Source organism: Manis pentadactyla, chromosome 12 (genome assembly GCF_030020395.1).
Source record: "Manis pentadactyla isolate mManPen7 chromosome 12, mManPen7.hap1, whole genome shotgun sequence".
Classification (NCBI taxonomy): Eukaryota; Metazoa; Chordata; class Mammalia; order Pholidota; family Manidae; genus Manis; species Manis pentadactyla.
In genome coordinates, this window is record NC_080030.1 from 5,679,644 (window position 1) to 5,695,936 (window position 16,293).

The 16,293-nt window shown below is 59.2% G+C and overlaps 1 protein-coding gene across 7 annotated transcripts in view; it reads left to right on the top strand.

Moving 5' to 3' along the window:
* Positions 1-16,293, top strand: part of DPP9 (dipeptidyl peptidase 9) — a 36,135-nt gene that overhangs the window by 11,332 nt on the left and 8,510 nt on the right. For all 7 annotated transcript variants that reach the window (XM_036883861.2, XM_036883828.2, XM_036883819.2 and 4 more), the window contains 12 exons: positions 630-742; positions 1,434-1,607; positions 1,687-1,855; positions 2,586-2,699; positions 5,598-5,726; positions 6,605-6,666; positions 7,470-7,570; positions 8,419-8,596; positions 8,769-8,931; positions 12,015-12,094; positions 14,802-14,954; positions 15,376-15,511. In XM_036883861.2, coding sequence (XP_036739756.2) covers positions 630-742; positions 1,434-1,607; positions 1,687-1,855; positions 2,586-2,699; positions 5,598-5,726; positions 6,605-6,666; positions 7,470-7,570; positions 8,419-8,596; positions 8,769-8,931; positions 12,015-12,094; positions 14,802-14,954; positions 15,376-15,511 — 1,572 coding nt within the window. The remainder of the gene's footprint in view (positions 1-629; positions 743-1,433; positions 1,608-1,686; positions 1,856-2,585; positions 2,700-5,597; positions 5,727-6,604; positions 6,667-7,469; positions 7,571-8,418; positions 8,597-8,768; positions 8,932-12,014; positions 12,095-14,801; positions 14,955-15,375; positions 15,512-16,293) is intronic.

Genomic DNA, 16,293 nt, shown 5'->3' on the forward strand with positions numbered 1-16,293 from the left:
CTTACTAGTGAAACTCGCTGGCCTCTCTCCAAGCTGACATAGTCCAGGCATTGTGTTAAGTGCATTGTATTTCTTACCTCATTTAATCTGCACAGAACCCCCATTGGGCAGCTACTCTCATGGGTAGTGTTAGAGTAGGTCAGTGGTTCCCAGTCAGGCGTGTCTGCTCCGCGGGCATGCTGCCCAGCCCCCCAGAGAGTGACCCGCCCTGATGGCAGCAGAGGGGCTGGGATGCTGGCCTGGACACCCTCCTCCCACTTCCTGTCCCACAGTTGCTCCTACTCTGATCCCCGGTTCACTCTGGGCCCGTGCAAAACCCTGTAACAGCAAACAGCCCGCCGAGGGTGGCAGGTCACCAGCAGCCCTTTGGTGCCATCCTGCGCGCTGTTTCTTCAGTAACTTAGGCCCAGCCATTCAGCACCAACAGCTCAGGAGTGGGAGACGCCATCCCTATTGCTGAGGTCCAGACACAGGGGCTGCCGCAGAGCTTTTCTGGGGAGGAGCGTGCCGCCAGGGCTGTATAAGAGCAGGAGCAGCTGGGCGCAGCCCCAGGAGCCAGAGTCCGGCTGCGGGCCCTCTCCCCATCCTGGGCAAGGTTACCCGTCTGGCTTTCCTCTGTCTCCCCCAAGGGATGCCGTACGGCAGCCGAGAGAACTCCCTCCTCTACTCTGAGATTCCCAGGAAGGTACGGAAGGAGGCTCTGCTGCTCCTGTCCTGGAAGCAGATGCTGGATCACTTCCAGGTGAGCTGGGTGCGAGGCTGCATGGGAGCCGCCCCCCCACTCCTGCCCCCTGTGTGCCCAGGCCCCAGAGACCAGGCCTCTGATAGGAGCTCTTATCAGATGCATCTCCTCCTTCTAAACGCCTCGCCAAAGACGTGGGACTAACTTGGGCTGACACCTTTTTATAGAGACTGTCACTGGGAGGAGATGGCAGCAAGGCACCAGAGTGCCCTTTGCCTTATTTGTGATAGTGCCAGGGTGGTGGGTGGGGAGGCAGGTGACACCCTCTGAGCTTCTCCGTGCCAGTGCCAAGCACTGTCCTCTGCCTGCCCCTTAGCCCCTGCCGGGCAGCTCGTGCTCACACAGCGTCCTTCATGGGGTAGTTTCGCTTTGGGCTCTGCTTTTTAAAGACACACTTCTTGTCATTAACAGCCCTCATCCCTTTGCACCTCCACGTGTAATTCGTGGGCAAGGCCAAGCCCAGAGACGGGGCTCAGAGGGAGGAAGCCCTGGGTGAGCCCTGGAAACCCGCCAGGGCCCGCTGGGCACCCGCACGGCCACTAGGTCTGGGGCTCCTCTGCCCTTTCTGCCTAGCACAGCTCTGCTCGCTGGAAAGTTCTCCTTGGCATGCACCAAACGCAGATGGTCAGATTCCTCCCAGAAATGCCCAGGGTGCCCAGCTGCTGATGCGCCCCTGTCCCCATGTCCCCAGGCCACGCCCCACCACGGGGTCTACTCTCGGGAGGAGGAGCTCCTGCGGGAGCGAAAACGCCTGGGGGTCTTCGGCATCACGTCCTACGACTTCCACAGTGAGAGCGGCCTCTTCCTCTTCCAGGCCAGCAACAGCCTGTTCCACTGCTGGGACGGGGGCAAGAACGGCTTCATGGTGAGCCCCAGTCCCTTGCAGGCGGGCGGGCGGCCATTTGGCCTTCTGCCCCCCCTGAGCCGGGCTCCTCTGTCCCCAGGTGTCCCCCATGAAGCCATTGGAAATCAAAACACAGTGTTCTGGGCCCCGCATGGACCCCAAGATCTGCCCCGCCGACCCCACCTTCTTCTCCTTCATCAACAACAGCGACCTGTGGGTAGCCAACATTGAGACGGGCGAGGAGCGGCGGCTGACCTTCTGTCACAGAGGTGAGGCTGGGCAGAGAGGAGCATGCAGGACTCGGTTGGCTGGAGTCCAGGCCAGCACACCCTGCGGACTGCAGTCAGAGCTGCCTGCCCAGCTTCTAGAAAGGTTCCTGCCCCCACGCCACTGCCCCCAACAGCCAGGCCCCTCCCCAGGCCCTGCTCCCGCTGGTCACCCTCCCGTGCAGCCCTCCCCTGGCCTCGCCAAGTCCAGCCGTCTGGACTGTGGTCTGTCTCTGCTTGAATTGGCCTGGCCTCCCCGCCAAGGCCCCCCTGCTTGTCGGGCCCCTCCCACCCGGCTCTCCTGTCCCACACCATCAGGTCAAGCTCAGCTAGGCCTGCTCCCCAATCTTGCCCTCACACCCCTGCCAGCTGGAAGCGACTGTCCTTCTGCAGATGTCTGCAGCGTCTGTGCGCTGTGGTCTCATGTCACGGATCCCTCGTCCGCATGGATCCCCCAGATCCCTGCCACGCAGCCCTGGGTTTCCCTCTAAACCCAAGCTTCGGAGCCCAGGGCGGCTTGGATGCTGGCCACATCCAGAGACGTTTGTAGTTGTCACAGCTGAGTGAGGGCACTCCTGGCATCGAGGGGGTAGGGCCAGGGGTGCTGCTCAACAGCCCAGAGTGCCCGGGATGGTCCCACCGAGTGTTCCGGCCCCACGCATCCACAGCAACAGGGGAGAAACCTCCTGTCGGCTCGGCGTCTCACTGCTTGTGCGGCTCTCTCCCCGTCCAGGCTTACCCAATGTCCTCGATGACCCCAGGTCTGCTGGCGTGGCCACCTTCGTCATCCAGGAAGAATTTGACCGCTTCACTGGCTACTGGTGGTGTCCCACAGCCTCCTGGGAGGGTAGGTCCCTTTCCGCTGTTAGAAGCCACCTCCGCGCACACCGCTTTTATTAACAGCGCCCGTCCACCTGCTTTTCTGCTCTTCTCACTTAAACCTCCATGGCCTTTCTGTCACATCAGCACCTCAGTCCCTGTGAGCTGCTGTGACAAATGCCACGACTGGAGCTGGGGGGCGGGGAGCGCGTATAAACAGCGGACACTCACTCCTCGTGGATCTGGAGGCTGGAAGGCCAAGGTCAAGGCGCCACCAGCTTCGGTGTCTGGTGAGGGCTGCTTCCAGGCTCACAGACGGCGCCTTCTTGCTGTGTCCTCCTGTGGAGGAAGGGGCTGGGGGCCTTCTGGGGTCTCTGTTGTAAGGGCACTGATCCCATTCAGGAGGGCCCCACCCTCGGGGCCTAATCCTGTCCCAAAGGCCCGCCTCCCAGGACCATCGGATGCGGTGGGAATGCGTTCATTCAGTCCACTGCGGTCAGCGCAGAGGGGCTCTGCAAGGCCGCAGCCGCCCCAGGCGTGGATGTGCCACGGTTTACTGAAACCGGTTCCGTGTTTTTGGTTGTCCCTGGTTTCTGGTTTGGTTTTGATTCATGTTACGAGCAATACTGCGGCCAACATCTTTGGACACACGTCCCGACCTTCTGGAGCTTGTCAGTGGCACGTTACCAGGGGTGACTCTGCCCCTAGGGGACACTGGGTCCTGTCTGGGGACGTCGGTGGTTGTTAAGACTCGGGGCTCCCGGCAGACAGTGGGTGAGGACATGCCCCAGTGCCCAGGACAAGCCCAATGTCCACAGTGCTGAGGACCCCAGAGCTGCCATAGGGAAGAGTCCCAGCTGTGAGACAGCCGAGGTGAAGCTAAGTCCTGATGGACTTTGCCAACAATTATGAGAGAAGCCAGGTCAGTGGGCCCTTTTGTATTCCAGATATTCTGCCCCAGCAGAACAGAGGGATCTTACCCACCCCGTATTCAGTCAAGCAGATCGGACCTCTGAGAGTTGGGGCAGTTGTTTCCTGGCGCACGAGTAGCGTCAGACCCTCTGCCCCTAGACCAGCACTGGCCCTGAGGTTGCCTTGTTCTCAGTCGCCCCGGCCCGGGGCCTGGCTGGTGTCCCCGCCCCAGAGCTCATCCCCAGACCCCTGTGTTTCAGCGGAGCACATGGCCGCGACAGCCGAGCGTCCAGGGTGCTGGGTGCTGGCCGTCCACCATCAGAGCCACGTGCCACCCATCTGCTGTCGCTGTTGCCTTTACATCTACCCACCTTTTCCTTGAATCGACTTTAAAAAAAGCCTTTATAGTCCTACTGTAGATAGCAGCTAGGCGTTAAAATCCTGTGATACGAAGAGCTGGCTCTTGGGAAGAGGAGTCGCTGCCAGTGTTAAGCGGCCTGTGAGGCCTGCTGGTGGCACCGAGCCCTAGCCGGAGTGGACAGTTTCCTACCTCCGGATGGGTAGAGGGCAGCACATGTCCCCGGGCCACGTCCGAGGGTGGGTGGGGGGGTCCCAGACTGGGAATGTGCGACCTTGGTCAGGTCATTCAGCCTGCGGCCCCCTGGGGGCCTGAAGCACCTGACCACGCCACACTGGTCTATAAAGTCTTTAAATGAAGGTCTCTCCCCCTCGGCGCTGTGGACATTGGGGCCATGTCCCCGTGGGGCCGTCCTGGGCACCATGGGGGGCTGAGCAGCATTCCTGGCCCCCCCACTCAACGTGTCACCCAAGCTGTGACAATCACAGATGTCCCCTGGGGTCACAGAGTGGATCCTGGTGGAAATCCACTGGCCTGGATGACCTCAAAGGACCTTACTTTGTTGAGAGTGGCCCTGAAGCCCCTTTGGGGAAGACCCCAAATGCTGCAGCCCAAGGGAGTCTTATTCCTCCTGGGGTGACCCTGCCCTCAGACCCCAGGCCCTGGGGCCACCTCCCGGCTGCCTTGCACAGAGCAGTGTCTTTTCTGAGACCGAGGCAACCGAGGGCTGCTTACCGGCCGACAAACTGAAGGCCCCCGGGGTCCTCCATGCCCGGGGACAGATGCAGAAGCCCTAGGCACTGAGTGTGAGCAGCAGGCCTGCCGTGCTGGGACTGGTGGCCTCAGGCCCCTGAGCCACTCCAACCCTGCACCCAAGGCTGGTGGGGGGCGGGCTGGCCTGCAGGCTGACTGGGGTGTGGCACGGGCTGGAGGTGTCAGTGGTCCGGCCCCAGGGAGGCTTAGGACGCAGAGTAGGAGTACTCCCAGCGGCCGAGGAAGGAGAGGCCACGGGCTCCATCCCGGTGACATCAACGCAGCCAGTTAGTCACCGGCTTCTCTGATGACTTCTAACTTGATGCTGCTTCTTAAGCCAGAGCCTGTGCACTGATCGGCTCTGGCCGTCAGAACAAAGGCCCACAGGCCTGCGACTTAAACACAGACATCTCACAGGCCCAGGGGGCTTAAACAGAGACAGGTATTTTCTCCCAGCCCTGGAGGCTGGAAGCCCAGGATCAGGGTGCCGGCAGGGGTGGCTTCTGAGGCCTGTCTCTTGGCTTGGAGACCTGTCTTCTCCCTGCGTCCTCACCTGCTCTTTCCTTTGTGCATGTCTGTGTCCTAACCTCCCCTTCTTGTAAGGACACAGGTCCTGTTGGATCAGGGACCATCCTAGTGACCACGTTTTAACCTCATCCCCTCTTTAAAGGCCCTGTCTCCACTTGCAGTTACTTCCTGAGGCCCCAGGGTTGGGGTTTCAAGATCCCAAGAGGAGACGTGATGGCATGAGGTCTAGTAAGTGGCCCAGCCAGCATCGCACCCCAGGCCTCATGCTCTTGTCTGGACCCAGCTGTGGTAGAGCAGGGCCCTGGTGTGTGGGCAGGGGTTGGGATGGCAGTGGGGCTGCCTGGCACCCTCAGTGGTTTGCCCTGCCCCTCCCAGGTGCGGAAGGCCACAAGACACTGCGAGTCCTCTACGAGGAAGTTGATGAGTCGGAGGTCGAAGTCATTCACGTGCCCTCTCCTGCACTGGAAGAAAGGAAGACGGACTCCTACAGATACCCCAGGACAGGTGAGGGCCTGGGACAGGAGAGGGCCCAGGGTGGGTGAGGGCATCTGGGCAGTGGTCAGACTCAAGTTTGCCTGTTTCTTAAGAGAAGCCAAGAATCCGGTGTCACCTGAGAATCTCCCAATTCTTAAAACGTCCCTCAGTTTATTTAAAAACACTTAGTAAGCTACACAAAATATACACACAGGCCAGGTTCAGTCTGTCTGTGGTCTCCATGGAAGCATATAAAATAATCATTCTTACTAACCATCAGTGAGCACCTACTATGTGCCGTGCGAGGTCGGGCCTCCTGACAGTTCCTCTAGTCCCTGGCTTAGGTGGAAAGACTCAGACAAACCGAGGCTCAGAGATGGCTCTGCCTGGGTGCCAGTGAGGGCCAGAGTTGAGATTGTGATTGAACTGTGAGCCTGACCCATACCCGACCTCTGCAAGCAGGCCTGGGTTGTCCCAGCCTATAAGCTACGCCTCCCGACAGCCCAGGACCCAACTGCGTCTCTGGGGCCCGTGCCACCTTTCTGTGTCATCGGTTGTTTTATTGTGGGTGCCTTCACAGCTAGCTCTCAAGCTCTCCAAAGGCAAGGAGGTGTCTTTGTCAAGTTTGTGTCACCCCCCTAATCCTCAACTAGCACAGGGTCTGGCCTCTGTTCTTAAATTATGAAGCTTGTCACATCACTGTCGGGAACAAGGTCTAGGCCCAAAGTCAGGAAGCCCTGCCTGGGGACTTTGTGCCCAAACCAGAAAGGGTGCCAACCCACAGGGAGACCTTCGGACACCCGGCTCCTTCCTCCCCGCACCGCCCTTCATCTGTGTCACCTTTCTGAAGGCGCTGCCCTGCAGCCTCTGCCCTGACACCCGCCAGGCTCACCTTGCTTTCTCTGCAGGCAGCAAGAATCCCAAGATCACCTTGAAACTGGCTGAGTTCCAGACCGACAGTCAAGGCAAGGTAAGAGTGGCCAGGACCCTCGGGAAAAGCTTCTTCACGAGGAGTTGGGAGGCCAGGCTGTGTGTTGAGAGACTGGTAGACAGTGGGCTGGCATCAGCAGGGCCCCGAAGTGGGCACCAGTTACACTGATCGGAGCAGGCAGCTGGAGGATGCGGGCTGGGGCAGCTCGAGTGTGGGACATGCCCGCGGCCCTGCCCACCTCTCTCCCAGCGGTCCTCACGGGGGAAGCCATGCCAGCCGTTTAGCCTCACACAAGCTTCAGCATCCAGAAGCTATCTTGCCCAAGGTCACCTGTCTCTGCAGTGACAACCTGACCAGAACCCTCCGTTCCCAGCCAGCTGGGTGTTGTAACAAAGCAGTGTAGACCAGAGAGGGGGGCTTCAACAACGGGGTTTATCGTCTCCCAGTTCAGGAGGCTGGAAGGCCAGTGTCAAGGTGTCAGCAGGGCTGGTTCCTTCCAAGGCTGTGAGGGAGCATTGTGCCCTCCCCTTGGCTTGCAGATGGCCGCCGCCTTCCGTGTCTGTCACAAGACATTCTCTGCCTGGGTGTGCCTGTGTCCACATTTCCCCTATCATAAGGACACCAGTCCTGTTGGATTGGGGCCACCAAAGTACGATCTCGTCTTAACTGATTACATCTGCCACCACCCTGTGTCCAAAGAAGGCCCTGCTCCGAGGTTCCAGGAGTTAAGACTCCAGTGTGTAGATTTGGGGGGCACGGTGTCCCTCTCCCGGTGGCCGGCTCCTCCTGGCAGCACGTGGTCGGGCTGCAGTGTGACTGGGTCCGCTGTCTCTTCTCTCTAGATCGTCTCGACCCAAGAGAAGGAGCTGGTACAGCCCTTCGGTGTGCTCTTCCCGAAGGTGGAATACCTCGCCAGGGCCGGGTGGACCCGGGACGGCAGATAGTGAGTGTCCCCATCGCAGTCGGGGGGTGGGGGGCGAGGGGGAGCATTCCTCTTCACCTTTCAGCCCTCTGCCCATGCCAAGGACAAGCACGCCTGAACCAGAGCCCCCACACCGCCGCCCATGGGCTGAACAATACTTTATCACATGTGAAAATGATACAAAATCCACATTTGGTGCCTGTAAATAAAACTTTATTGGCACACGGCCACACTCAGTCATTTACTGACTGCCTGTGGCTGCATTCGCACTGTTGGCAGGGTTGACCAGTTGCCAAAGAGACTGTGTGGCCCACAAACCTGAAATATTTACTTGCTGGCCCCTTTACAGGAAAATGTGCTTCTGCCCCCAACCCCCCCCAAACGTTGCCAGGTCCCCGTCCTCACTGGCATCCTGGACGGAGGCTCAGGGCCTTTGGCGGGCCATGGCCTCTCGCCAGACTCTCACATCCCTGCAGTGGTATTCTGATTTGGTGGTTCTCTGTGGATATTCCATTTTGCCACTCGTACTGACAGGTCATCATTTAAATACATTCAGGTTTTCAAAAAATTGCCTATTTGTGGCAAAATATGAGGTATAGGATGGTATATATGGGCTGAGGATTCCACAGAAGTTGTAAACGTTTGCCAAGTGCCGCTCTAAGACTTAATGGCGTGAGAGGTTTCCAGAACAGTTATAGTGTTCTGTCATCTTTCCGTGTCCCCCGGAGTGCATGTCCCAGCCAGGAAACCTTTGTGGGCTGCAGGGTTACTCAGTCAAGTGTTGGCAAAATGGGCACAGTTCTGATTTACACACGAGTTTGAAGGGGGGGTCACGCGTCACCCGGCTTCCCTCTCATCCTGCCGCTCAGTGCCTGGGCCATGTTCCTGGACCGGCCCCAGCAGCGGCTCCAGCTCATCCTCCTGCCCCCGGCCCTGTTCATCCCCATCACTGAGAGCGAGGAGCAGCGGATGGCCTTTGCCAGAGCGGTGCCCAGGAACATCCAGCCGCATGTGGTGTACGAGGAGGTCACCGACGTGTGGATCAACGTAAGGGCGGGGGGCGGGTGTGTCCCAACTGGGCCGTCAGGCCAGCGTCGGGCGCGAGAGTCCGCGGGAGGCTGGCTGTGCCTCCCCATCAGCCCAGCCGTCCGCCAGGGCCTCACCTTCCTTAGGGGAGCAAGGGCACCTTCTCACGGCCTCTCCTCTCCTGCCCGGACAGGTCCATGACATCTTCTACCCCTTCCCCCAGTCAGAGGGGGAGGACGAGCTCTGCTTCCTCCGAGCCAACGAGTGCAGGACCGGCTTCTGCCACTTGTACAAGGTCACCGCTGTTTTAAAGGCCCACGGCTATGACTGGAGTGAGCCCTTCACTCCCCAGGAAGGTGAGCGGAGCCTGACTCACCACCAACCATTGCTCACCCATCGGCTATCTAGTTCAGTGCGCCGTTTGTCTGCTGACCCTGCCTGTGACCCAGCCGCCCCACCCGGGAGGGGTGGCAGAGCAGGAAGCCAGGCTTTTCCACACATCATTCCCCGTCCAGCAGGGGTTATTGTAGCCAGCTGCTCGTTCACTCAGCCACCAGTGTTTATTGAGTGCCTACTAGGTGCCAGGCCCTCCTCACACCAGGGCTTGGCAAACTATAGCCACAGGTCAAATCCAGCCCCCCTGTCTGTTTTTCTACATCAACTTTTATTGGCGCACAGTCATGCCCACTCATCTGTGGGTCGTTTGCAGCTGTTTTCATGCCATAGCCAGCAGAGCTGAGTAGCATGGCAGAAACTGTATGTCTCACGAAGCCAAAAATATTTGCTCTCTGGCCCTTTATAGGAAAGGTTGCCAACACCAGCTCTGGATGCCAGGAGTATGATTGTAAAACAAGAACAAGAAGATTGCCTGGTCTGGTGGAATGCCAGTGGAGGAGGTGGGCAGGAAAACAAAACCAGAGATGCTGTCTCGGGTCTCGGGGCAGATGAGCACAGCAGAGGAAGTGCAGCAAGACAGTGGAAAGAGAGGGGCCATCTTTGTGGAATGGGAGGTCAGGCGGACGTCTCTGGGTCATGTGCGTGGAGCAGAGACCTGGAGGAGGCCGCAGAGGCAGCCGCACAGCACTCCGGGCCCGGGGGCAGCCCATGCAGAGGCCCTGGGGCAGGACTGGGCCTGAGTCATTGGCGGGACAGCTAGGGGCCCGTGCAGCTGCAGCAGAGCAAGTAAGGGGTGCAGGGGATGGCACCTGGCAGGTTGGGCAGGGCCTGTGGGCTCTGGAGAGGTCTTGAGCTTTTCCCGTTGATCTGAGCTTAGTTTAAAAGGATTCCCCAGGTTGCTGCGTGGAGCACAGCCTGAGGTGAAGGAGAGGTGACAGGGACGAGTCGCAGCGGCTGGCTGGGCTGACCCAGGTGGGTCTGACCCTGGGTGAAGCTGGGGTGAGTACGGTGTGCTGGCAGGTTGGCTGCCGAGTCTGAAAGAGGAAAGGCCGGGACACCCGGAAGCTTTTGGAGGTCTGGTCTGCGCAGCAGACTCCGAGAGGGGCAGTTTCAGGAGGGGAGAACCCAGGGTTTGGGCTCGAACATGTTCAGGTGGAAGCGGCCCACCCGTGGAGGTGCCACTTGGGCAGGTTCGCGCGCCCGGAGTTCCAGGCAGCAGAGTGGATTCACGATGGGCTCGTGGGCATCCTCACCAGATGGCGTCTCGGCAGAGGACCGGGCACCAAGGGGCTGAGCCTGGGGAGGGAAGCTGCGCAGTCCGGGAGCCGTGCCAGGGCTCTTCAAGCCTGGAACAGGGTCTGTCCCTCTCGGCACAGGTGCCTTTAGGATTGGGTTATTCTCTGAGGTGGGGCCATCCTGGGCACTTTTGGTGCTGAACAGCATCTCTGGCCCCCACCCCCTCAGTGCCAGAGGCACCCCAGTTGTGACAACCACAGATGTCCCCAGACATGGCCCAGTGCTTCCCCACAGTTTGAGACAAAGCCCACTAACAGGCCTGAGGCAGCCGCCGGCACAGGCCAGAGACCCTGAGAGGGTGGAGTCCGGGGCCCCTGGGTGTCAGGACCAGGCGAAGCCCATGCGATGGGGGGTCGAGGAAGATGGGGGCCTCGGAGCAGCTGCTGCCACCGGCGCTTCGCAGGGCCGTCTCAGGCTGGCCGAGCCATCTCCACGGTGTTCTCCTTGGCCCACTGGCGTCTCTCTTTCTGTGTGTCTGTCTGTTGACTTCGCCGCTGCTACCTAATATTGTGAGGTTTCATTGAGAAATCCTCCCTGCTGCTTCTTGAGACGGAATGGCCGAGCTCACCTTTGGCCTGCTGGTTGCTGGGCGGGACTTGCAGCAGGTACCTGTCAGGGGCCTCCTGCCTTTGAGGTGGGCACACGTGGTTTCCCATCTGCCCTGCACGGGCCCCACCTCACACTTCCTGTCCTTGGCTCGCACCCGCGGGAGAGCCATCCAGCAGCCGAGATGCCAAGGCCCTGTCGCTCAGATCAGAAGGAATGAGTTCCTCAAAGGCAGCCTCGGGGTGTCCCGGTGAGGTGGGAGGGAGGCTGGGGCCTGGAGGCACTGGCAGGCGAGCATGTTCGGGGGACACAGTGGCTTTCTCAGCTGAGGGTTCTGCGAGAGGACTGGGCAGGTGCGGTTGGGGGGGGCCCTCTGGGCCATGAGAAGCATGGCTTGAATCCAGAAGTCCGATGAGACTTGGAAGCAAGAGTGAATGGGACTGAGGTGGAGGGACCAGGGCAGACCCTTGACTGGGCCTGGGGGGCCTCATGGGGGGCAGGACAGGGCTGGCCTGGGACACAGGCGTAGACCAACCAATGGCAAGTAGTGGGGGCCATCCCAAGACGGGGGCAGTGTGCAGTTCACCCCCACCCTCCGCCTCCTTAGGCCCGACAGAGAAAGGGCATCATAGAGATTTGGGTGAGCAGCCTCTGTGAGTGAGGAACATGGGGGGTCATCCCTCTCTCCCTTATTATGACAAACCACTTGGCCCAAATCTCTGCTCTGGGAGTTGCAGCCTACCCACCCTCTGTCTGCGTGTGGGACATCTGTCTCTCCGTAGATATAAGTTCGCAATAGTTTGCTCTAGACCCAAAAGAATATGAAAGAAACTTGAGCCATTGATCATAATCCACCTTAAATTTCAAATGTGTACCTGGTAAAAATTCAAAAGCGAGATCCACCCAAAAACCCCCACCGCCATAAAAACTCAGCTGAGCCATTGCTCGGCTCAAGGGTTCTGACCCAGACCTGGTTCTCCGGCATCCCATCGGGTCCCGAGAGATCCCCGGTCCGGGGCCTGGGGGCTACACGGGGTTCTAAAACCGAGAGCTTCCGATGGAAATGCAGATTGTTGGATCTTCTTAGGAACGTCCACGTGGTGGGGACCCTGCACGTGGCCCCTTTGCCCAGTGTCGCCAAGCCCGCCCACCGCCACAGCAGCCAGGCCCCCTTCACAGCTTTCCCTTTTCTTACTTGCAGGTGAATTTAAGTGTCCCATCAAGGAGGAGATCGCCCTGACGAGCGGGGAATGGGAGGTCCTGGCCAGGCACGGCTCCAAGGTACCAGAAGCTCCTCGCAGCCCTGCCCGCCCGCCCTGCAGCACGCTCGTTCGCGCGTATGTGCAGATGCAACGCGTGCATGCCCGCGCCCGCCCTGTGTGCTCCCGGGTTCCCCTCCCTCCCGCTGTGCTGCGCTCAGCCCCCTCCGGGGCTCTGGCACACTCAGGGGCACAAGGGCCTTGGTTTGACCAACTGGGGACACCGGGATCACTAAGCAGGGGCTGTTCCATGGCCCCGTCGATTGGATCCTGGTGGGAGGGCCATGGTCTGCTCTCAGCACCCCCTGGTCTTTTAGTTACCCTCCTTCTGGTCTATGAGACCCCCTCTCCCCGGAGAGCAGTTTGAGGGACACTTCTGCCTACTGTGGGATTATCCCCAGGCTTCTGACCAGGGCCCACCCCACGCCTGCCCCAGGAGGTTCAAGAGCAAAGGCCACAGCCTCAGACGCAAGAGGCATGCCTTCTACTCGTCCCCACACAAACCATCATAAAACGTGGAAAGACTTTGCCTGACCATAGTGGCTTCGCCGGGGTCCAGTTCTGCAAAATTCTTCTAACCCTCCTGCATCCCTACCTCACACAAGCATAAGTGTCTCACAGACCACAGACAGGCATTAGAGGCATTAGCACCTGCATGCTTACCGCACCTGCGTGCACTCTTCCTGCCGTGGGACGTTATGGGTGACGAACCCTGAGTGAGTGAGTGAGCAGTGGGGACACTGGGGGTCGGGGTTCCGTAGGTAATGGCACTGATTACAGTGTAACCGCACCTGACGGAACTCTCTGCCCCTGCCCTGGAAAGACGTCACTACAGATTGTTGGGAAAGAAGCAAGTTGCAAGACAACGTATCCTGGTCCCAATTCTGTCTGGTTTCACACTCAGCTCTTTGTGCTGAGGCGAGGAGGTCAGAGGTCAGGCACCAGAAGGTTGAAGAGCAGTTGCCTGCTCATTCGCTCCGCTGTGCTTGAGTCTTGCTGGAGGCGCCCCCCACCCCCCACCCAGCTCCTAGCCAAGCTCTGCCCCCCACCAACCTGGATGCTAACACTCAAGTTTCCCCGTCTGTAAAATGGGACCATCAGATAGCTCTGATCCCCTAATCTTTACAGCAGAGCTGATGCCCATCAGCACAGCTGACATTCGGACCTGGCTCATTTTCTGGGGGGGGCCATCCTGGGCCCAGGGGGCCCTTGAGCAGCCTCCCTGGCCCCTACCCCTTAATGCCAGAAGCACCCGTTAGTGTGACAACCACAGATGTCCCCTGATAAGCAGGGCCAGCCCAGGGCAAGGACTCTGCCTTAAAGTAACTTGAAACCCTCAGCGTAACGTCTGACACACACACAAGCCAGAGTTTCTGCCTCTCCATCTCTGTGAATGTTTCAGTATCTGAACATCTCTCATCTTTTTACCCAGAAGCTAAAAAAAAAAAAAGCAACCATAGCATTTTAAACATTAAAAAAGGAGAAAGAGTGGCTTATAACAAGAGGCCATGTGCCCCTCTGCCTTCCAGCTGGTCTGCACTGGCAGAGGGGGCTGCCCTGCCCTGCCCGGCCTGTCTGGGGACCTCCGGGGGTCACTTCCTTTCCTGCTGGTCCTTGTGACAGAACTGGCCCCAAAACTCCATGTGGTTGGGGTTTTCCAAGGACATCCTCTATTTCTAGGAAACCCCCATTTATTTTAAATGTGAGGAAGTGACGAACCACATCAGCGTTTGTTATACAAACTGATTTGGTCTAGAAAAGACTAAATTCAGAATCCCTCTGATCGTCACCCCGCAGCCCCCACAGCCTCACCCCCTCCTCAGAGGTGACGCCCCGCGGGAAGTCACCGTAGATCTTTCCTGTTTGCACACATCTCCACAGGACATACAGAGCATCATTGTTTGGGGGGGGGATTTGTACGGTTTGTTTGTTTTTTTAAAGAAAATATGTTTTTTTGTGGGTGCAGAGAATTCTGCCATCATGATGGAACCCATCTGTGTGTCTGGGAGTTCAAGTTGTTCCCTGCTTTCTTAAGCACACTCTGAGCATCTTTGTCCCTCCATTCTGGGTTTGGCTCTTGGGCAGAGTCCTCAGGAACAGTTCCCAGGGTGTAACTGCCGGTCAGAGGACGCGCCCTTTTTAAGCACTTGGCCCAGGGTGGCCCCGGGAAGGCAGCGGCCATTCCCTAGGGCCTGGCTCTTTCCTGCTCCTCCTGAGGGCCCCCCTCAGCACAGTCTGATGGGGGTTCACCTGGGAAACAGGCGGTACAGGGAGTTGGCACATCTTCACCCCAAGCCCCTGGGTCAGAGTGGTGGGCTACCCCACCAGGGACCAGGGCAAGGGTGGTGGGCCCTGGGCCCAGGACGGCCTGCCCCTCAACTTCTGGCCTGTGCCCTGCCCCTGCTCTGCGCACACCCTGAAGTTGCTGTCCAGGGTCAGCATTCTGATTCCATGTCCTGCCAGAGGACCTGGGGTTCCCCAGCTAGGTTGGGGGCTGGCCCTGCCACCCCAGGTCCAAGAAACATCTCTCTCCCAGAGGGTGCTTCTCCAGCCAATGGACTAAGAAAGGGAATGCGCCCCCTGTACCCCGAACTCTGGACCCTCCCCATGGGGGTAGGGAGAGGGGCCTGGCCCCTCTGCTGGGTGTCAGCACCCCCTACCAGCCTCCATGGGAAGGGAGGCTCGGGAAGCCCCGGGCTGCGTCACAAGGAGCCCCTGTGCCCCCGCAGATCTGGGTCAACGAGGAGACGAAGCTCGTGTACTTCCAGGGCACCAAGGACACGCCCCTGGAGCACCACCTCTATGTGGCCAGCTACGAGTCGGCGGGCGAGATCGTGCGCCTTACCACCCCCGGCTTCTCCCACAGCTGCTCCATGAGCCAGGTGGGCACTTCCCTGTGTGCCCGGTGGCACCATCCCCGCACCTACCCTTAGCCTCTCAGAACATTGTAGAATGTCAGGCAGTGGCCATGCACAGGGCCACTCCCAGTCCAGGGCAAGCATTTGGTAGCAATCTGCTGCCTGTAGAACCAGCAAGATGAGCAGGCTCTGGCATTGGAAGGATCTGTTCTGACCAGGCCTGTCAGTTACCACCTGGGGGTTCCTGGCCAGGGCAGATTGCCCTCAGCCTTGGTTAGCTTATCTGCAAAAAGGGGGTGATGGGAACAGCACCCACCTCGCGTGGGTAGACGAGTTCTGGAGTTTAAACAGTGAACCCACAGCATAAAGGCAGCAAGCGGTGGGTGAGGGTGGGCAGGGAGGCACCATGGCATCGCTCAGCACCCTGTTCCCCCCACCCACCCAGAACTTCGACATGTTCATCAGCCACTACAGCAGCGTGGGCACGCCGCCCTGCGTGCACGTCTACAAGCTGAGTGGCCCCGACGACGACCCTCTGCACAAGCAGCCCCACTTCTGGGCCAGCATGATGGAGGCGGCCAGTGAGTAGCCCCACATCCCCTGGGGCCCTGGCCAAGTCCCTTCCTGCTGGGCGCCTCACTTTGCCTGATGGTAAAATGAAGTGTTAAGTAACACCAGTGAGAGGGGCCATCCTGGTGGGTACAAGGCCACACAGCCTGAGAGCGCGTCCTTGAGCCATGACCACTGGCCCCGCTGTCCTGTGTGCCCTGCCAGCGGGGACAGCCTGATTCCTGCAGTGCAGTTAAGGGCTGCACACCCCAGAGCAGAGACTCAGTTCAGGAGCCGAGTCCGCCAGACACAGGGTCCCTGTGTGGGGCAGCCTCATGCGCAGGGGCAGCCGTCCAAGGGCGCCTGCGCAGAGCAGATATTTTGAAGCCTTTGCGGAAGGAGCCAGGGTTGGCCATGAGGGGGGCCTCGGGGAACAGGAGGCAGCCGGTCAGTTTGCCCAGGACCCTGGAGGGTGGCCAGGACTCTGCTGTGGTGGCCCCAGGTTCCAATTCTGGCTGCAGAACTATAGGCCACTGTTTTCCTGAAACTCTTCATCTACGAAATGGTACAGTGGCGGTGCGTAAGAAGAAAGAAAGCCAGATGTTCACACAGGGCCCGGCACACGGGAGTCACTCACTACCATAGACGCCCTTCCCCAGTCCCAGATCTGCCACGCGCGAGATGTCCAGGGCATTCTAGGAAGTAAGAATCCCTTGTGTTTGTCAGGTGTCTTATGGGCTAGAAAGCATCTTGTTAGATCATCATCCTCTCTGGAATCTAAGTAGATGAAAGGCTTCCTCCGCCCAACAGCTCA